Source organism: Acinonyx jubatus, chromosome E2 (assembly GCF_027475565.1).
Source record: "Acinonyx jubatus isolate Ajub_Pintada_27869175 chromosome E2, VMU_Ajub_asm_v1.0, whole genome shotgun sequence".
NCBI lineage: Eukaryota > Metazoa > Chordata > Mammalia > Carnivora > Felidae > Acinonyx > Acinonyx jubatus.
Window position 1 is genome coordinate 35,800,167 of NC_069396.1, and position 19,409 is coordinate 35,819,575.

At 36.0% G+C, this 19,409-nt stretch overlaps 1 protein-coding gene across 2 annotated transcripts in view; it reads left to right on the top strand.

Annotated features, from left to right (window-relative positions):
* The window catches only part of ITFG1 (integrin alpha FG-GAP repeat containing 1), a 340,878-nt gene that overhangs the window by 1,235 nt on the left and 320,234 nt on the right, over window positions 1–19,409 (top strand). Inside the window, exons 2-5 of one of the 2 annotated variants that reach the window (XM_015062061.3) lie at window positions 876–948; window positions 6,880–7,025; window positions 8,850–8,907; window positions 10,323–10,397. In XM_015062061.3, coding sequence (XP_014917547.2) covers window positions 876–948; window positions 6,880–7,025; window positions 8,850–8,907; window positions 10,323–10,397 — 352 coding nt within the window. The remainder of the gene's footprint in view (window positions 1–875; window positions 949–6,879; window positions 7,026–8,849; window positions 8,908–10,322; window positions 10,398–19,409) is intronic. The other variant, XM_027044499.2, reaches the window with a different exon arrangement.

A 19,409-nucleotide genomic window follows, 5' to 3' on the forward strand; every position in this document is an offset into this window, starting at 1 on the left:
GAGGGTCTTAGCATTCTTTTGAGTACCCACAAAACTGGGTAGGTCAAGGCCTTGAAGGAAGGAGGTGAAGCGGGTTTAAACAGAACTCAACTAACAGGATCTTGGCCTAGGTTTCTTGGACTCTTGCCACAATACCAGAACCCCCTGGGGACCCTGTATATTTTTCCTGTCTTTGTATGACTATGTATCTATTGCAAGAAAGGTGCACACTATCAAACCCCTAGCTACTCCATCCAAACTGGATGCAGAGACTCTCCTTTTAACGTTAAAGATGGCTTGGGTTTAATTAAACCATTTCAAAAGTCTGTTCAGTGAGTCCTCCTGAATGCATCCAATGAGTTCCAAAGATGCACCATCCTGGGGAATGGTTCCATAGGAGCCACAAGAGGAGGGTCTTGGAGGATTCATCTTTTTCTTCTTAAGTATGTAGTCATGTCCTTGTTACTAGTCAGATACCTACAGTAGGAGTTCCTGTGTCCTTGGTGTGATGCATCTGCGTGATGAACTAAACAGCTTATAAGGGGTCATGTTCTTGGGGAAACAAGGCTTGACATATACTATAATTAAAAGGTATGTTCTTTACATGGTTAAGTCAACTGATCTGATTCCTGGCAAAAAGCCATTGGTTTCAGTTTGTTTTGACCAACTGTTCATCCTTCCTATTTCTCTGCTACTTTTTTAACATTGAATTTGTGATATACTATTAAGTATCTCCATTCTATTAGACATGTAGGATTCACCTTGAAAGGGCATAGTAACTAGAGTAAAATAAAAGTGTTTTTCTTAAGAACAGCACCCAGAAAGCTTTTTGTAACTACTGATTGGAGGTGTTACCTAGAAACTTTTCTCTAATATCATATATTTGCTTCTTTTAGGAAATGATTTAATCGTCTTTTTGGCAGACCAGAATGCACCCTATTTTAAACCCAAAGTAAAAGTATCCTTGAAGTAAGTACAAATGTATCTGTTCCTATAAAAAACAATCATTACTGTAATGATTGATATGTAATAGCTAGTTGGGTTGTCTTTGAAATCAATTTTATTTAACTGTGTTGACACAAAACCACTAGTTATGAGGTGTGAGTAGCAAGTAATTAGTTAAGAAAAATAGTGAATATACCAAAGTTTAAAAGTCATTTACTTTTGAAAACAAATTAATAAATTTGAGTAGCTCACATCTGTTCTTGCATAAACACCCTTCATTCTCTAGCAATATAGTACCTCTTCATGAATGTGTTGGGGATTGTCCCTCATCCTGAGTGTGCCTGTGGGAACACAGGCTTGTCAGGTCAACTATGTATTGAGGGTGAGAGGGGGGCTTCATTTGCACTGGGGAAGAGGTGTTCTAATTTCTTTTTGTTTGTTGACTTGTAGGTGATGAGTTTTTTAAGGTTTATTTTGAAGGAATTTAAATCAAGCAGAAGTCTTTAAATGTTCAAATAATAGTTCTTTCATTTATATGACTGGCATTGCCTGAAACTCAGTGATCTTCAGTAGTGAGCCAGCACAGTTTTGAAACATAGAAGCAAGGATTGATTGCTGGATGGTTCAAGGAAGAAGAAATGAGTTAGTGCATACTAAGGTGGAAGCTTCCAGAAAGTTACAAAATTTCAGTGACCTTCAGTACAATTTAGGTAAGGGCTTTCAAGTTTGGCGACACAGCATTAACAAGATGGCAGTAAGCATATTGTGAAGAGGAGGTGGAAAGATTTACCTAACAGAAGTGTAGGGTGTACTTTGGAGAGTTTTGGACCAAGAAGATGAGATTAGGGCAGACTAGGAGCCTTCATAAATATCAGAAAGAGTTTGAACCCAATCCCATGAGAAGTGGAGAATGATAGGTTGTTGTTTAAAGGAGAGATGAAAAAACAACAACAGTATTTTAAGTTTATTTACTTGTTAACCATGTGCAGGATGAATTGGTTTACAGAAAGATCAGAGGTTACTTAGGAAATGGTTTAAAAAAAATTTAAATTCCTTTGTGGGTTAATAACTGCCCAGAGTCTACAATATATAAACTCACACTTAATGTTTTAAAAAATGGCCTTAAGTTAGAACATTGAAAGGAAAGTTTTAAATGGACAAACAGAAACTTACCCTAGTGAGAAATTTTCCTACATACTGGATATCAGCATGCTTGGAGTGGGAACAGAAAGATAAATATTATATACAAGAAATGACTTGCTTACAAATGATTTTTCTTGGAAAGAAATGTTTGAACTACAAAGGACTAGGGTTCCACTAAGTTAAAAAAAAAAATCCCAATTCATTTCATTTTTCTTGATTAACAAATGCAGTGTTGTTTTCTATACTATTACAATTTAGAAACTTGTTTTTATTTTATTTATTTAGAATATCTTTCAAAGCATATGGAGCTTCTGGGTGGCTCAGTCAGTTAAGCATCCGATTCTTTGTTTCAGCTCAGGTCATAATCTCACGGGTTCACGGGTTCAAGCCCCACTTTGGGCTCGGTGCTGACAGCACAGAGCCTCCATGGGATTCTTTCCCTCTCCCTCCCTGCCCCTCCCCCCTCAAAAAAAACCCAAAAACCAAAAAGAATATTTTTCAAAGTATAAATAACTCTCCTTCATTCTTTACTTCCCCCGCTCCCTTGTTCCTTTCTCAGATGCAACCACTTTTAAAAACTTAAGCTATTTTTTTCTGGTGCTTATTTCCGTATTTTAAAATAAGCTTTTACACTGTAATCTCTTTAGTAATTATCTTTATCTCTTGGATTTTTGTTAGCATAGATGAGGGTTTACCATCTTTAAATTATATCATCTCAATTATCATTATATCATATTTTTAGTTAAATCAGTAAACATTGTTTACATTTTGACCATGTAGATTCTGTGCACTTCAGAACCAAGAAGATACAGTATTTCATTTTTTTTAAATTTTTTTTAATGTTTATTTATTTTTGAGAGAGAGAGAGAGAGCACGAGCAGGGGAGGTGTAGACAGAGAGAGGGAGACACAGAATCCGAAGCAGGCTCCAGGCTCTGAGCTGTCAGCACAGAGTCCAACGTGCTCGAACTCAGACCACAAGATCATGACCCAAGTCAAAGTCAGACGCCCAACCAGCTGAGCCACCCAGGCACCCCCTTATTTCACTTCTGTATCGTTTTTCCTCCTGCCGTAAATCGTTGCTTTTTAAAATCAATTGCAGGGGCGCCTGGTGGCTCAGTTGGTCGAGCTTCCGACTCTTGATTTCAGCTCAGCTCATTATCTCACTGTTCCTGGGATGGAGGCCTGAGTTGGGCTGCATGCTGACAGGAGGAGCCTGCTTAGGCTTCTCTCTCTCCTTTTCTTTCTGCCCCTCTCCCGCTCATGTGCACACTCACACTCCTTTTTTCTCCCTCTCAAAATAAATAAACTTGAAAACAATCAATTGCATAGTTTTCTGTGTACATATCCTTAATTTCTTGGTAGATGTTGCATCATATCAGCCAAATATCTATTGTACATTTTGTTTTCCCCTTTGAGTCCTATACGCTTATGCCCAATCAGAGTTCATTTTTAAGCCTTCTGCAAGATTAGTATTTGGAGACTTTCCCTTTGCTGTTCTTTGTTGGATCCCTCTTTCTTGGATCCTGTGTCATTTTATTCTTAGCTTCTTCATTTACTTCACTGGAATGCATCCTTTAGGAAATTCCTGAGATAGAATGTATGGTATGTTCAATGTCCCCCAATTTTTTTACTCTTAATAATTTCATTGGCCTATAGTCTTCTAGCTTCATGGGTTGCTATTTTAAAATCCAATGCTTTTCTTTCTTCTAATCCTTCTAATGTGACTTGTTTTATTTTTAATTTTGGAAGCTATTAGGGTCTCTCTATCCCTTTTGTTTTGGTATTTCATGATGTTGTACCTTGATATAGATTATTTTTTATTATACTGGGTATTAAGTGGATCCCTTCAAACTGGAAGCTTCTATCCTTGGGGGCTTTTTGAAATGTTCTTATTTCTTTAGTAATTTATTTGTTCTATCAAGATTCTTATCACTTTGTTATTGGACTGCTGAGTCCAACCTTTATTCCTTCATTTTATCTGTGTTTTTGTCATTTCATTTTGTTTCCCTTTCTAGGAAGTGTTCTCACTTTTATTTTAAGCCTTCTATTGAATTTTTTATTTTAGCTGTCATATTTTTTATCTCCAAGAAGTTTTCTTTGTTCTCTTATTATCCTTTTGTAAGCAGGCTGTTTCTTTTTGTTTTATGGACATACGTTCTTCTCTTATGTCTTCAAGTGTAATTTGAAGTTTCTTTATTCATCTTACTATCTGTTTTGTTCAGATTCTTTATTGCTATTTTTTGGTTCTCTTTGATATTCATAGTTTTCTTCAAAAAGCAGGGGTATCATATTTAAGAGTAAGGCAATAAAGAGCTAATTGGAAAGTCTTTGCATGGTTGAACATGTCGCCTGTCTCTTGCCCTGTGGTCATGTTCCTGGCTGACTAGCAGTCCAGGAATAGGGTAGAGCTGGAGGAAGGGTCAAACTGTTCCTTCTGTAGACTTTCCATTAACCCCCTGTTTTTAGCTTATGTCTAAAACCTTACCCTCTGCTGTAATTTAACTCTCTAATGCATGATTAATAAACTCTGTGGTCCTTGTCTTGGTAAGAGAGAGAGACAGAGAAGGGACCGTCACTCACAATACAGACTTTCAGTTTAACCTGTATTCACCCTTCTGCATCACTCTTGTGTTTCACAATTTCTGATGACTGCAAATTCTGAGCCTCTCAGGTATTCTGGGCCAAAAGCTTTTCTTGTTAAGACTTTACCTTCAGACACTTTAGCTTACAGTTTCCTTGCCATTGTAAGTCCGTTATCAATATCTTCCTTCGTGATCTCTTTGTTTCTGAGGGGCTATACCTTTTTTGTTTTTAAAGTTCATTCCATATAATTTTAGTGGATTCTTTGAAAGAAGAAAAGATAAACACATGAGTTAATCTCATATCTTTAAATGCTTCTACTTTGTATTTTTACAATCATAAAGAAGCTGAGTATTTATGGCAATAAAACCTTGATTAGGTTGGGGCGCCTGGGTGGCTCAGTCCGTTAAGCTTCCGACTTCAGCTCAGGTCATGATCTCATGGTTGGTGAGTTTGAGCCCCAGGTTGGGCTCTGTGCTGATAGATAGCTCAGAGCTTGGAGCCTGCTTCAGATTCTGTATCTCCCTCTCTGTCTGCCCCTACCCCGCTTGCACTCTGTCTCTCAAAAATAAGCAAACATTAAAAAATTTAAAAAGAAAAAAGAAAAAACCCATTGATTAGGTTAAATTTCCATCTAATCCTTTGTAATATATTTCTATCTATTCCAGAATATTTTTAGCCCCAAATTATGAATATATATAGACAGGTATTACTGCCAAGTATGTGCAGTATGTGTTATTGTGGATACATATGTACACATGCACATGAAGAGGCCTCCACAATTAGATATAGTTTGCTACTGTATCTCATAGTAGTGTGTATGGTTGCTATATCATCATTTTTAAACACCAGGTATTTTTCATGGAAAAGTTAAAGTTTTATTGGAATTATTTGAGGAAATTGGCATTACCAAAATGATTTTATCATAATGAAAATCAATTTTAGAGACTGACACAATTTGAATTTCTAGCTACTAGTAGTTTGCTATTAGCTTTTAGGTTTAGCTACTTAATTGCTACAAACTTCAGTTTCCTAGTCCATTCAGTGAGAATGACAGTACCTGTTTCAGGTTTGGAAACTTATCAATTAATAGCTATTAAGCATTGATGTAATGTGTGGGACACAGTAGGTAGATGCATCATGATAAATCTATAGTATTGTTTTTCTTCACCCTATTTAACCTTTTCAGTATTTTTCTCATTTTCATCTTAAATAAAATCTGATATATATATTTTTAGAACTTTGATGGTATTTTCAAAATAATTATATATTTGAAAACTTGCTGCCTTGCTATTTGCTCTAAATGGAATTAAATATAAATTGAACACAAGGCCTATTTTTTTGGTTGGGTTATTCAAACTGCGTTATGACAAGACATGCTTTACGTTTTCAATGTTAATATAAATAAATTCAGAATTACTTCATTATTAATAACGTAGTATTAGGTATATGTGTTTTGATAGTATATTGCCAGGTTTAGTAAAAAGAACTTATTTTCCATTGTGAATATAGAATATTTTTCAGAAATAAAATGATTAATTTTCACTGTAAAATTTAAATCTGCATTAAAATCCAAAATTAAATATTTCACAAATAATACCTTTGGTAAAGTGACAGTGCTTTAACAATTGATTATGAGCTTCCATTTCTTTTTTTTTTTTTAAGTTTTTTTTAAAGTTTATTTATTTTTGAGAGAGAGACAGAGCACGAGCCAGGGAGGGACAGAGAGAGGGAGACACAGAATCTGAAGCAGGCTCCAGGCTCTGAGCTGTCAGCACAGAGCCTGATGCAAGGCTTAAACCCTTGAGCCGTGAGATCATGAACTGAGGTGAAGTCGGATGCTTAACCAACTGAGCCACCCAGGCACCCCGAGCCTCTATTTCTTATAAGCCAGCCAAATGCACTGGTGTCCTTGACAAAAGAACTAAGTGGAAGGACTATATTAAGCAGTGCATGAATGTAAAACTGCGCTTTTTTTTTTTTTAACTGTGCTTTCTTTTGAAATATTTTAGATTTTTTATTTAAGATAGCTCTACCTTCATCCTGAATTATTTTGTAGACCAAGGAGGCTTACATACACGAAGGATAATAAGATATTAAAGACGAGAATAAAATTAATGTGAAACTTTAAATTTTGCATTGAAAATATTTGTATGTAGTACAGATATAGAGATGTTGTCCTTTTCTATTATAGACTGACTAGATACCTTAAAATGTGTGTTTCTTATAGGAATCACAGTGCATTGATAACAAGTGTAGTCCCGGGGGATTATGATGGAGATTCACAAATGGATGTCCTCCTCACGTATCTTCCCAAAAATCATGCCAGCAGTGAATTGGGAACTGTTATCTTCTGGGGACAAAATCAAACATTAGGTGAATTTGTTTTAAGAGTTCTTAATATGTGTCTTTGGATATTAAAGGAAGAATATGCCTTTTATTCTTAGGTAAATGTAACAAAAATATTGTTCTGAAATCAGTTCAGTAATGCAGTTCTTAAGAGTCAGTAATTGTAGGGGCATCTAGGTGGCTCAGTTGGTTGAGCAGCCGACTTCAGCTCAGGTCATTTTCTCTCAGTTGTGAGTTCGAGCCCCACATCGGGCTCACTACTGGTCTGCTTCTGATCCTCTGTCCCCCTTTCTCTCTGCCCCTCCTCTGCTCCCTCCCTCTCTCTCACTCTTCAAAAATAAACATTTAAACTTAACAACAACAACAAAAAAATCAGTAATTGTAAAACTTTTTTAAAAGTCAATTTTTTAATTTTTCTTTTGTAACCCAGGACTAGTCTGGGGTTGAACAAACTCTGCTCTTGCTAGCTTAAGGAAGAGAGAGAATTATTAAAGGATTTTTATGGCCTATGGAATTATTGGGATGGCTAAAGAACACATTCTAGGTTGACCTTTCAGGAACGATCCCCAAAGCCTTCAAGGAAGGCTTTTTACTGTCAGAACATGGCCAATTACACAATAACTATTAGGATGACATTGTGTCTGCTGTGACCCTCACCAGCCAGATGGTTACCCTGCACCCTGCCTCTTGATACTCACAAATTCAATGATCAGACACTGAGGTAGAAATAGCAGAGACAGCTTTCACTTCATTCCTAGCTTCCAAAACTCAGAGTGTATCTGATTGTCAAGGCTTACATCTTATTCAGAATCTCAGATGCAAAGATACGTGAGAATAGCTATTTTGGTTTCTAGTCCCTACCAGTACAGAAAAGCACAAAAAGGTTGTAGCAGAGATTGAGAGTCAGTCTACTATATCCACCCCTAAACTTTCAGAACTTATCTGAAAAACGAATTAATTATAACTAAATAGATGACTTTGTTCATGGGGCCAGTTTTCAGGGTGGGGTGGAAGGGATGCAGTTGTGTTTTTGGTAACATTTGAACTTAAGCAGTAGTTTCAATACTTCAAATTAATTCAGTCAATAAATATCTGAAGAAATAGTACCATGTGTAAAGCATTTTGTGTACATAAGCATGGATATTTTAGAATCAAGTAGTTTTGTGCATATTGCCAACTGCTAAATTTGTATTTAAAGAAAACTCACCTAAGATTTTTAGATTGCAGCCTCTAAAAAATAGTTCTTGTAATGGTTTTAACTATAGAATGAACCCCGTTGGTGTCTGGGTGGCTCACTGCTGCCGTTGCAGTGCCTGCTTGTGATTCTCTCTCTGCTCCTGCTCCACATATTCTCTCTCTCTCTCTCTCTCTCTCTCTCTCTCTCTCTCTCAAAATAAACTTAAAAAAAAGAATGAACCCCAGGATTTTGTCTTTACAAACTTGGATGTCTGTTTAAGTTAGATTTATAGTGTCTTGTTAATAGTAATTGTTGGAATTAATTAGAGATGAACGTTGAAAAGAATGCAGATATTTTACCCCAAGTGTAGATATCAAAAATCATAGGGGCTCCAGGGTGGCTCAGACAGTTAAGTGTCCAACTTCAGCTCAGGTCATGATCTCACAGTTCATGGGTTCAAGCCCTGCGTTGGACTCTGTGCTGATGACTTGGAGACTGCAGCCTAGTTTGGATTCTTTGTGTCCCTCTCTCTCTGCCCCTCCCCCACTCATGCTCTGTCTCTCTCTCTCTCTCTCCTCTCTCTGTCTCAAAAATGAATAACATTTTTTAAAAAAAATTTAAAATAATAGAAAGTGCCTTATATATATATATATTTTTTTTTTTTTTCTATACAGATCCTAACAATATGACTGTACTCAATAGGACTTTTCAAGATGAACCACTAATTATGGAGTAAGTATATGCTTGCTACCGTTTGAATGATTTTAAACTTAAAAACATAAAATTTCTCACATAAGAGACTATTTTGCTACATGGCATTGACACTAAATTCATTCTCCCTTTGAAGGTGATAGAGGCTGGTACTTGATTAAATGATATTTATCTGTCATAATGGAGGGAAAAGAAAAATGAAATTCAGTATTTTGGAAAGAGGAAGAATTTTGTGTTTTTGTTTTTGCTTCAGTAGCTTTGAATATCTTCATTATGGATCTGTGTTGATTATAGCCATGTCATTACTCAAAGAATTAAGGTAACTGTTTCAGGGTAAAACTATTAGTGCTTGATTGATAGATATGAATGGTATGGGATTTCTTCCAGAAATTTAGACAGATGTCTATATTAAGGAGAAACTTATCCTTTTTTAATTTATTAAAACAATTTTTTTAATGTTTATTTTTGAGAGAGAGCTGAGTGGGGAAGTGCAGAGAGAGGGAGACACAGAATCCAAAGCAGGCTCCAGGCTCTGAGCTGTCAGCACATAGCCTGACACAAGGCTCAAATTCAGGGACCGCAAGACCATGACCTGAGCCAAAGTCCGACGCTCAACCAACTGAGCCACCCAGGCGCCCCAGATTATCCTTTTTATAAAGCTCTTCCTTAGTGTTATTATTCCTCAAAGTACACTCATGTACCAGGATAAATGTAATCCAAATTCCTGTCAGAATTTTTGGTAATGACACAGAGATCACTTCGAGAGCTAAAGTAATGTACAGCCACATTCTTGTTTTCATTGTTGCCTTTCATACAGTTATTAAATAATAATCATATACCAATAGGTCAGTGGCAGTCAGAAGTCTGAACTATAAATCCATAAAGACCCTCAGCTTGATTTCATTTATAGTTGTGTATATTTTCATTGTTGTTGAAATAATCAATGGCCAGTATGAATTTTTATACCAGCTGGGAATTACTTTTGTGGGTTATTTCTCCTCAGCCCATCTAAACTGAACAGTTTGGGTCATGATTCTGAAACACGTACTGTTTTCTTACCACTCAAGAATAGGGTAGGTTATGCAGAAACTACAGACAACCCTAAGATTCCACAACAAAAGTTTATTTCTTACATCTTGTGTCTGTCCACTGTGGGTCAGTGGTAGGTTCTGCTCTGTGCCATCACTCAGGGTATATCAGAGGTCTCATTGCTACTACCAGCTTAAAGAGGGCTGGAGGTCCAGTAATAAATAACAAACACTTAGGCCTAGAAATAACACATGTCTGACACTTTTGCTGACATTTTATTGACTATAGCAGAAACTGGTGAGCATTATGATTTCTACCACACCTCCCAAAGGTTATTTTCCTTTTAAAGCTGGAACATGAGAATTTTATGAAATAGCTGCTTAATGTTTTTAATGTTTTCTTTTCAGCTTCAATGGTGATTTAATTCCTGATGTATTTGGTGTTACAAATGAATCCAGCCAGCCACAGATATTATTGGGAGGGTGAGTAAACGTGATTATAACCATGTAATTAATTGTACTTATTGCTGCTACAGGAACTATGTGTCTATGTAAACTGATTGCTTTAACCATTAGGGAAAAACATAGCTCATTGGAAATCCATGCTCTTAGAGATTTTTAAAAGGGCATTTGGTCGACATACAAGCTTTCTCACACAGTTTTGGATTTGATCTGCAACTGCTCTCTTTGTAGAGCCAGCTTAATCCATTTATCCTTCTGGAAATTAGAGATACAAACTTTACAGGTCCCAATTTGAATGTTCATTCGTTGTTTTTTAGGAAAGATTTAATTTGAACAGAATGGATACCTGCCGTCTTGATTGGATTCTCCACATTAGTCATTTTATCTCTGAGCCTTTTACTGATAAGCCTGTTCCTTCTTCCTTTTATTTGTTCACTGAGCAATCAATAATTGCCTAAGAATGTAAACACTCCTCTGAGCTCTGGAAATTTTTCCAAGTATACTTTATCCTTGACTGACATATATGCTGGGATTCTCTCACTATCCTTGTGTGCCATTCTTTGGAAAATCTGTTTGGAATTTTGCAATTCAAAGATATAATTCCTCTAGACTTAGATAGAAGTGGCCTCTTAACATTTATAGCAAGATACTTTTCATGAGATACCTTCAGCTTGGTTAATTTTTTCTGTATCTGATAAGCCAAAAATTTAGTTTAAGAATACAGAACACATTTACTTTTTTAACTTTCCCGTGAATGTGGAGAACTACCTTTATCATTCTGTCTTTCCCAAGTGTTTGGAAATCTAACAAATTTCCTTTCTGTGTTTTGGAAAAGTTGTATATTTTTATATGTACCTTTTGAATTGTGGTTGATAAGCCCATAGATGAGTAAACTGTCAAAATTTAAGGTATTATGAGAAGAAAATGTTACATTTCCTATCACTTTTTCTGAAGGTTTTCTTTTTAAATTTTTTTTTAACGTTTATTTATTTTTGAGACAGAGAGAGACAGAGCATGAACGGGGGAGGGTCAGAGAGAGAGGGGGAGACAGAATCTGAAACAGGCTCCAGGCTCTGAGCGGTCAGCACAGAGCCCAACGCGGGGCTCGAACTCATGGACCGCGAGATCATGACCTGAGCCAAAGTCGGACGCTTAACCGACTGAGCCACCCAGGCGCCCCTTTCTGAAGGTTTTCAATGAAGAATATGGGTGTTTTGATGCTAGGAAGAATGACCTTTGAAGGACTTACTGTGAATCTTGAATGAGAAACCTGTTTTTTCCCCCAAACTTTGAATAAGTTAGAAGAGAGCCCTGCTCTAGAGACCAATTGGATGGAGATCTTGCTTGTTCTGTTGTGGCCCTGTCTAGGGGAACTGTGTGTGGGTGGGGTTGGAGGAAGGCACAGGCCACCCCTACCATGGCAAGCCCAGCTTATTTGCCTTGGGCTGGGACTATTCAGGAAGTTGTCTTTTTCATTTCCTCTCTTTAAAGGCATACATGTGGGGGGCGCCTGGCTAGCTCAGTCAGAAGAGTGTGCAATTCCAGTGTTGTGAGTTTGAGCCCCACATAGGTATAGAGATTACTTAAATAAAAACTTAAAAACACAAGTAAATAAAGGCATACATGTGATTGAGAACATGATGGTAACTTCTGGCCTGCTTTGTTTCATGGTAATTTCTATTTTAGTCAAAGAAATACTTGGAATACCTTTAATATGTCATTTGATCTTTAGAAATTGAAAATTTTTAACAGCTGTTGTTATTAATTCAGAAAGGAAAGCTAATAATGTCTTTATGGATTTTCCACTTAATCCACAAGAAAACTATTTAGAGTGTCATGTGATAGTGTCATAGCTTATTTACTTGTTCCGAATTCTGCATTCATTTTTTCTCTGTCGCTTCCTGAAAAACGATAGCTTTTAAAACTTATTCTGCCTGGAGAATTCACTTTCACTTTTATTCATTTTTATTTTTTAGACATTATATTCTGACATACTTTAGTACACTGGAGTAATATAGTAATATCCTGGTATTTTATGATATTTCTCATTTAAACTTTCATACAGATTAAACAATAATAGCTAACTGTATTATAAGTAACAAGTTTGTATCCAAGATATTTTAATTCCAGTTTAGAGAATGAAATTATATAACTTGGCAGAAAAGAATTCCTGTCAGTAGCATTTTAGGATAACTATAGCCTGGCAATATCATGATTCAGATAACAGAAAGCTGAATATGTCCCTTTGGGAGCAAGCATTAATGTGTGACTAAAATAAGAAAATTATATTTAGGCCATACCACTTTTACAAATACAGACAAATGTACAGGTACATAAGTGAAAAAGCCACAGCATTGACATTTGGGACTTTTCATGTGACCTCTGATTGGAAACCCAATCTTATTTATCAAGAAATCCAACCTAATTTTTGCAACTTAAATATTGTGTTTTATGGTCACAGTAGACCCAAGATTATCTTAAATTTAATTAAATTTTGCCAACACCTTAATTTTGTGGGAAATTTGCAATGATCTTTAAATAGAGTGCTAAATGCTCCCATAGGATTGTGCTGAAAAGCCCACAGCTTGTAACCTGGTCCAGTTAGGAATAAGAATAGGAGATTGCCCACAAGTAAAATTAACATTACTGATTTGGCTGGAGTAAAAGTACATATGGTCAGTCTAAGAAGACAGTGGTAATAGGCAAAAGAATCCCTTTTCATTGGCACAGTGGGGGCTATCTAACAGGGACAGGAAGGATGCTGAATCTACTGAGGTGCCAGAGATAACTGTGTTAAATGGTCAAAGGTGAGGCTTTGGTTTGTGTCTCAACCCCACTTTATAATGACTTGAAATAACGTAGTCATGTGTCATATTACTTAAAAATAACACCTACCCATTAAGTGTTATGGTGGCTTTTGCAATGATGTGAGGTTATGATCAATGAGCATTTTCTATAAAAGGGAGTTTGAAACTGATGTTGCAAAAACATTCAGAATATTAAGTATCGAAGTGAAAACATTTGTACTTGTAATTTTAATCAAAGTCAAATGTAATATTAGTCTTTTCAAATTCTGTGACTCCTGTACTGAGTTCAAACACATTTCTGGGTCAGGCCCAAGTTGTATACTTGGGAATATTAATGTAGGTATGTGATAAATACTTTGCCATACTCTGTTTACTTCACAAGTGATTGCATAAAAATTTTGAATGAATATTAGTGGCACTGAACGCAGCCATTTTTAACTGTTATGTAGATGAGTAATTTTCCTCCAATGCCAAAAAATATATATATATTTTCTATTTAAATATAGTTAGCTGGTCTCAATCCAAGAGGTATAAATCCCTATTTTTCCATGTAATCTTTTCTCACTTTATACCAATTACTGACTTCTTTAATCCCCTTCATTTTTACTGCTGCTCCTTTTGTTGGCTTGCTGATGCATTATGGAAAATATTGCAAATAATTGTCTTTAATGAAATGAAATGATATTGTGTTACAAATCTATTTTTTGAAAAAATATGAAAGTTAAAGATTTATAACACAAAAGGAACCAAATGATCATCAAGGCAGCTTTTAACTTTGTAATTAGCATTAGTATTCATAATCTTGACAATAAAAGGTAGCTTGAGATGATTCATATTTTCAGATATGAAAATACTCTTATTCCCCAAGTAGCCTTCACCCCTTCTCACCTTATACACCGTTTATATTTGGAACATTGTTTTTGAATGGAATGTATTAGAACTTGAGAAATTAGTTTAATATTGGTATTTCCTTAGAATCAGTACAACAGTTTTCTAACTTTCCTCTTTTCCTAAAGAAGCTTTTTTATTGGAGATAAATTCATTTATTTTCCCACTGTTTCTCATCTAAATCTTTTTCCTTTCAAAATTAAGCCACAGAAATAGTGAAAAGCTTTATGAGATGACAGAATTTTATATGGTGTGATTATTTCAAATGGCATGTTACTTAAGGATCCCTAATGTTATTTTTCTGGAGTCCCACCAGGAACTTTTTGAAAGAGAGAAAGCAGGGGAGAAGGGGAGAGGGAGAGAGAGAAAGAATCTTAAGCAGGCTCCGTGTTCAGCGCGGAGCCCAACATACGGCTGAAAATCACGACCTTTGGATCATGACCTGAGCCAAAATCAAGATTGGGGCTTTATTTTCAGAGACCTTTTCAGGGATCAAATGACCCACAATTCTCTGGTGATTAATGATACTGCTTTGTTTGAGGTATTGGTTGGCAGTATTGTATATAAGTGAATTTTTGTTTGTAAATGTATGATTTAAGATGTTTTGGGGTTTGTTTCTTTTTTTATTATTTTTAATTTATATCCAAGTTAATTAACATATAGTGTAGTGATTTCAGGAATAGAATTTAGTGATACATCACTTACCTGTAACACCCAGTGCCCAACCCAGCAAGTGTCATCAATGCCCCTTGCCCATTTAGCCCATCCCCCCACCCACCACCCCTCCAGCAACCCTCAGTTTGTTCTCTGTATTTAAGAGTCTCTTACAGTTTTTCTTCCTCCCAGTTTTTGTTATTTTTGCTTCCCTCCCCTTATGTTCATCTCTTCTGTATCTTAAATTCCACATATGAATGAAGTCATAAGATATTTGCCTTTGACTTATTTCGCTTAGCATAATACACTCGAGTTCCATCTATGTTATTTTAAAAGGCAAGATTTCATTCTTTTTGATCACCAAGTAATATTCCACTATACATATACACATATATATAATGTCACGTTTCATATGCAAAGTATATGCATTATGTGTATATGTGATCTATATATGTGTATATACATATATCACCTCTTCTTTATTCGTCAGTGAACATCTGAGCCCTTTCCATACTTTGGCTATTGTCAATAGTGCTGCTGTAAATATTGGGGTGCATGTGCCCCTTCAAAACAGCACTCCTGTATCCTTTGGATAAATACCTAGAAATGCAATTGCTGGTTCATAGAGTAGTTCTATTTTCAATTTTTTGAAGAGCCTCCACACTGTTTTCCAGAGTGACTGCACCACTTTGCATTCCCACCAGCAGTGCAAAAGGGTTCCCCTTTCTCCTCATCCTCACCAAAATCTATTGTTGCCCAAGTTGTTAATTTTAGCTGTTCTGACAGGTGTGAGGTGGTATCTCATTGTGGTTTTGATTTGTATTTAACTGATGATGACTGTTGTTGAGCATCTTTTCATGTGTCTGTTAGTCATCTGGATGTCTTCTTTGGAAAAGTATTTGTTCATGTCTTTTGCCCATTTCTTCACTGGATAATTTTTTTATTAGGTATTGTGATAAGTTCTTCATAGATTTTGGATAGTAACTCTTTATCTAATATTTCATTTGTAAATATCTTCTCCCATTCCATCGGTGGCCTTTTAGTTTTGCTGATTGTTTCCATTGCCCTACAGAAGCTTTTTATCTTGATTAGGTCCCAATAGTTCATTTTTTCTTTTGTTTCCCTTGTCTCCTGAGACATGTCAAGTAAGAAGTTGCTGCAGCTGAGGTCAAAGACATTGTTGCCTGTTTTTCCTCTAGGATTTTGATGGCTTCCTGGGTCACATTTAGTTCTTTTCAACCATTTTGAGTTTTTTTGTATGTATGGTGTAAGAAAGTGGTCCAGTTTCATTCTTCTGCATGTCACTGTTCAGTTTTCCCCACACCATTTGCTGGAGAGTCTTTTTTCCATTGGATATTCTTTCCTGCTTTGTCAAAGATTAATTGTCCATATGTTTGTGGGTCCATTTCTGGGTTCTCTATTCTGTTCCATTGGTCTGCGTGTCTGTTTTTGTGCTAGTACCATACTGTCTTGATGATTACAACTTTGTAATACATCTTAAAATCTGGGATTGTGATGCCTCCAGCTTTGGTATTCTTTTTCAACATTACTTTGGCTATTTGGGGTCTTTTCTAGTTCCATACAAATGTTAGGATTGTATGTTCTAGCTCTGTGAAGAATGCTGGTGTTATTTTGATAGGGATTGCATTGGATGGGTAGATTGCTTTGGGAGCCTTGTAGAATGAGTTTGAAAGTTTTTCTTCCATTTCTATTTTTGGGAACATCTCCAAAAGAATAGGTGTTAACTCTTCTTTAAATGTTTGGTAGAATACCCCTGGAAAGCCATCCGGCCCTGGGCTGTTGTTTGTTGGGACATTTTTGATTACTGATTTAATCTCTTTACCGGTATAATGGGTCTGTTCAGTTTTTCTCTTTCTTCCTATTACAGTTTTGGGAGTTTATATGTTTCTAGGAATTTGTCTATTCTATATTGCCCATTTTATTGGCATATATTTGCTCATAATGTTCCCTTATTATTGTTTGTATTTCTGCAGTGTTGTTTGTTTGTGATCTCTCGTCTTTCATTCATGATTTTATTTGGGTCCTTTCATTTTTCTTTTTGATCATTCTGGCTAGTTGTTTATCAATTTTGTTAATTTTTTCAAAGAATCGGCTCCTGTTCTGGTTTATTTATTTATTTACTTTTATTTTGATATCATTGAGTTCTGCTCCAATCTTTATTATTTCCCATCTTCTGCTGGTTTTGGGCTCTCTTTGCTGTTTTTTTCCATCTCTTTAAGGTGTAGTGATAGATTGTATATTTGAAACCTTTCTTCCTTCTTTAAGAACGCCTGGATTGCTATATACTTCCTTCTTATGACTACCTTTGCTACATCCCAGAGGTTTTGGGCTGTCTTGTTTTCATTTTCATTGGCTTCCATGTACTTTTTAATTTCCTCTTTAATTTCTTGGTTAACCCATTCATTCTTTAGTAGGATGTTCTTTAATCTCCCAAGTATTCATGGTCTTTCCAAATTTTTTCTTGTGGTTGATTTTGAGTTTCATAGTGTTGTGGTCTGAAAATATGCAAGGTATGATTTTGATCTTTTTGTACTTGTCAAGGGCTGATTTGTGTCCCAGTATGTGATCTGTTCTGGAGAATATTCCATGTGCATTCGAGAAGAATGTGTATTCTGTTGCTTTAGGATGAAATGTTCTGAATGTACCTGTTAAGTCCATCTGATCCAGTGTATCATTGAAAGCCATTGTTTCCTTGTTGATTTTCTCCTTAGATTATCCATCCTTTGCTGTAAGTGGGATATTGAAGTCCCCTACTATTACATTATTATTATCAGTGGGTCTATTTATGTTTGTGACTTAAGATATTATTCTTAAGGTTTACTCACTTTGCTTTCAGTTAAATCTTACAATTTTTAGATATGTATTTGTAGTAATCATTCAGAAAGATAATCAACTTCTTTTGAGAAAGCATAGTTTTATAGTTTCTGTGCAAATTTTGATAGTAACAAGTCATTATGAATACTGATGATATTTTTAAATGTCTTGGCTTCAGCCTCTTTCCATTAGTATACATCAAAGTTTTGTTTCCTTCTTTGAGGGTAAACTATTTTTATATTTCATTATTTCTTGCATATGTATTGAAAAAAGTCCACTTTAAAACAAGCATAGAATACACTAAACTGTATACTTAGAAATGATTGAGATGCTAAATTTGATGTCATGTACATTTCACATAGTAAAAAAAATTGGAAAAAGAAAAACATAGAGAAACTGTGGATACACAGACTTTGAGTAAGATTAGTAATACTATTCTAATTTAGTGTAAAATGAGTCAAAATAGTTTATTATTTCTGAAAATACAGGCTAAATCTCTTTCATTAGATTTCTATTACACTTTTAAAAAATGTATTTGCTATTCAAAATGCCCTACAAATACATGATTTTTACCAGTATGCAGGCCTAGGCTCTAAGCTGTAGTTCCTGAGTTCCACAATGGTCCTGAGTCAGTTCAGCTGTGCAGGCCTATGCTTCTCTTCAGACTTCCTATCCTGTTGTTGTATCTCCCTGCCCTAGGAACTATAACAACTTGGCATGTCTCCTAGATATAATATTATGATGCATACTGTATGGAGGTAGGAATACTGGGACAAAATAAGAATATGGCTGAAAAAAATCTCCATATTTTCTCCTATGTACGTGTTATTTCTGTGAGGTCCTTAAGATTTACCTGGTCCATCCCACACCTTTGAGTTCTAACACAGACCCAGCGTGTGTGAATGGCCCATCACATGTTGCCAGGGTAACTTTGTTCTCCAGTGATGCTTCTTGATCCACCTTCCCTAGATTCTGTTCCTCACTGTGCCCCTCCAGGAGAGGCATACCATGGGGTTGCACAGCTTATCTGAGACTTGGGGCTTGGGGTTGGATGAGCAAGGAAGAGAGAAAAGAAAACCTTAAACAGGCCTTTTGGTAACTCTGGGCTTGGCACTTTACCTCACTTGTCTTATATTTTTTTCTCACAGCAGATAATTTGTGAGGCTAAAGAGGCTCTTTCAGGGAGGCTGCTTAAAGAGGCTAATTCAGAGGTGAAGTGACCATTACAAGCTTAGAATATAAAAATAAGTGGTAGATCTGGGATTTGAATCTTGGTCTTCCAAATTCTAAAGCCTGTACTCTTGCCTTTATTTCTGTACAGCCATTACCATTGCTGTAGTCACAGAGGGCCTTTGGTGGTGCTCCTACATGGCTGGCTTGGACTTCCTCATAGCATAGTGTCTGTTTTCTAAGAAGGAGCATTCCGAGAGGTGTAGGTAAAAGCTATAGATCTCTTCCAGATCCAGTCCTAGAAGTTAAACAGCATCACTTGTGCTGCATTCTATTAGTCAAAATAGATCAAGGAACTAGCTAAGATTCAAGGGGATTGGAGGATTATAGACTACCTGTATATGTGGGCATGGCAGAATTGAAATAATGTGATCATCTTTAGAAATACAACATAGTAGTCTGTGTGTATTTACTTTACCATAAGTGAAGACCTACCAACAAACATGCAAACAAATCATTTAAGTAAATCACTTTCTAGATCCTCAGGTTCAAAGGTACTCTTACCCAAAATTGATGTGCCTGAGAATGTACCTGTTTTCATTATAACTTTCTCCTCCTTCATATGAGAATGCCATATTCCTTACCCTTCCTAAATTTTACTGATGCATTTCCTGGAGAG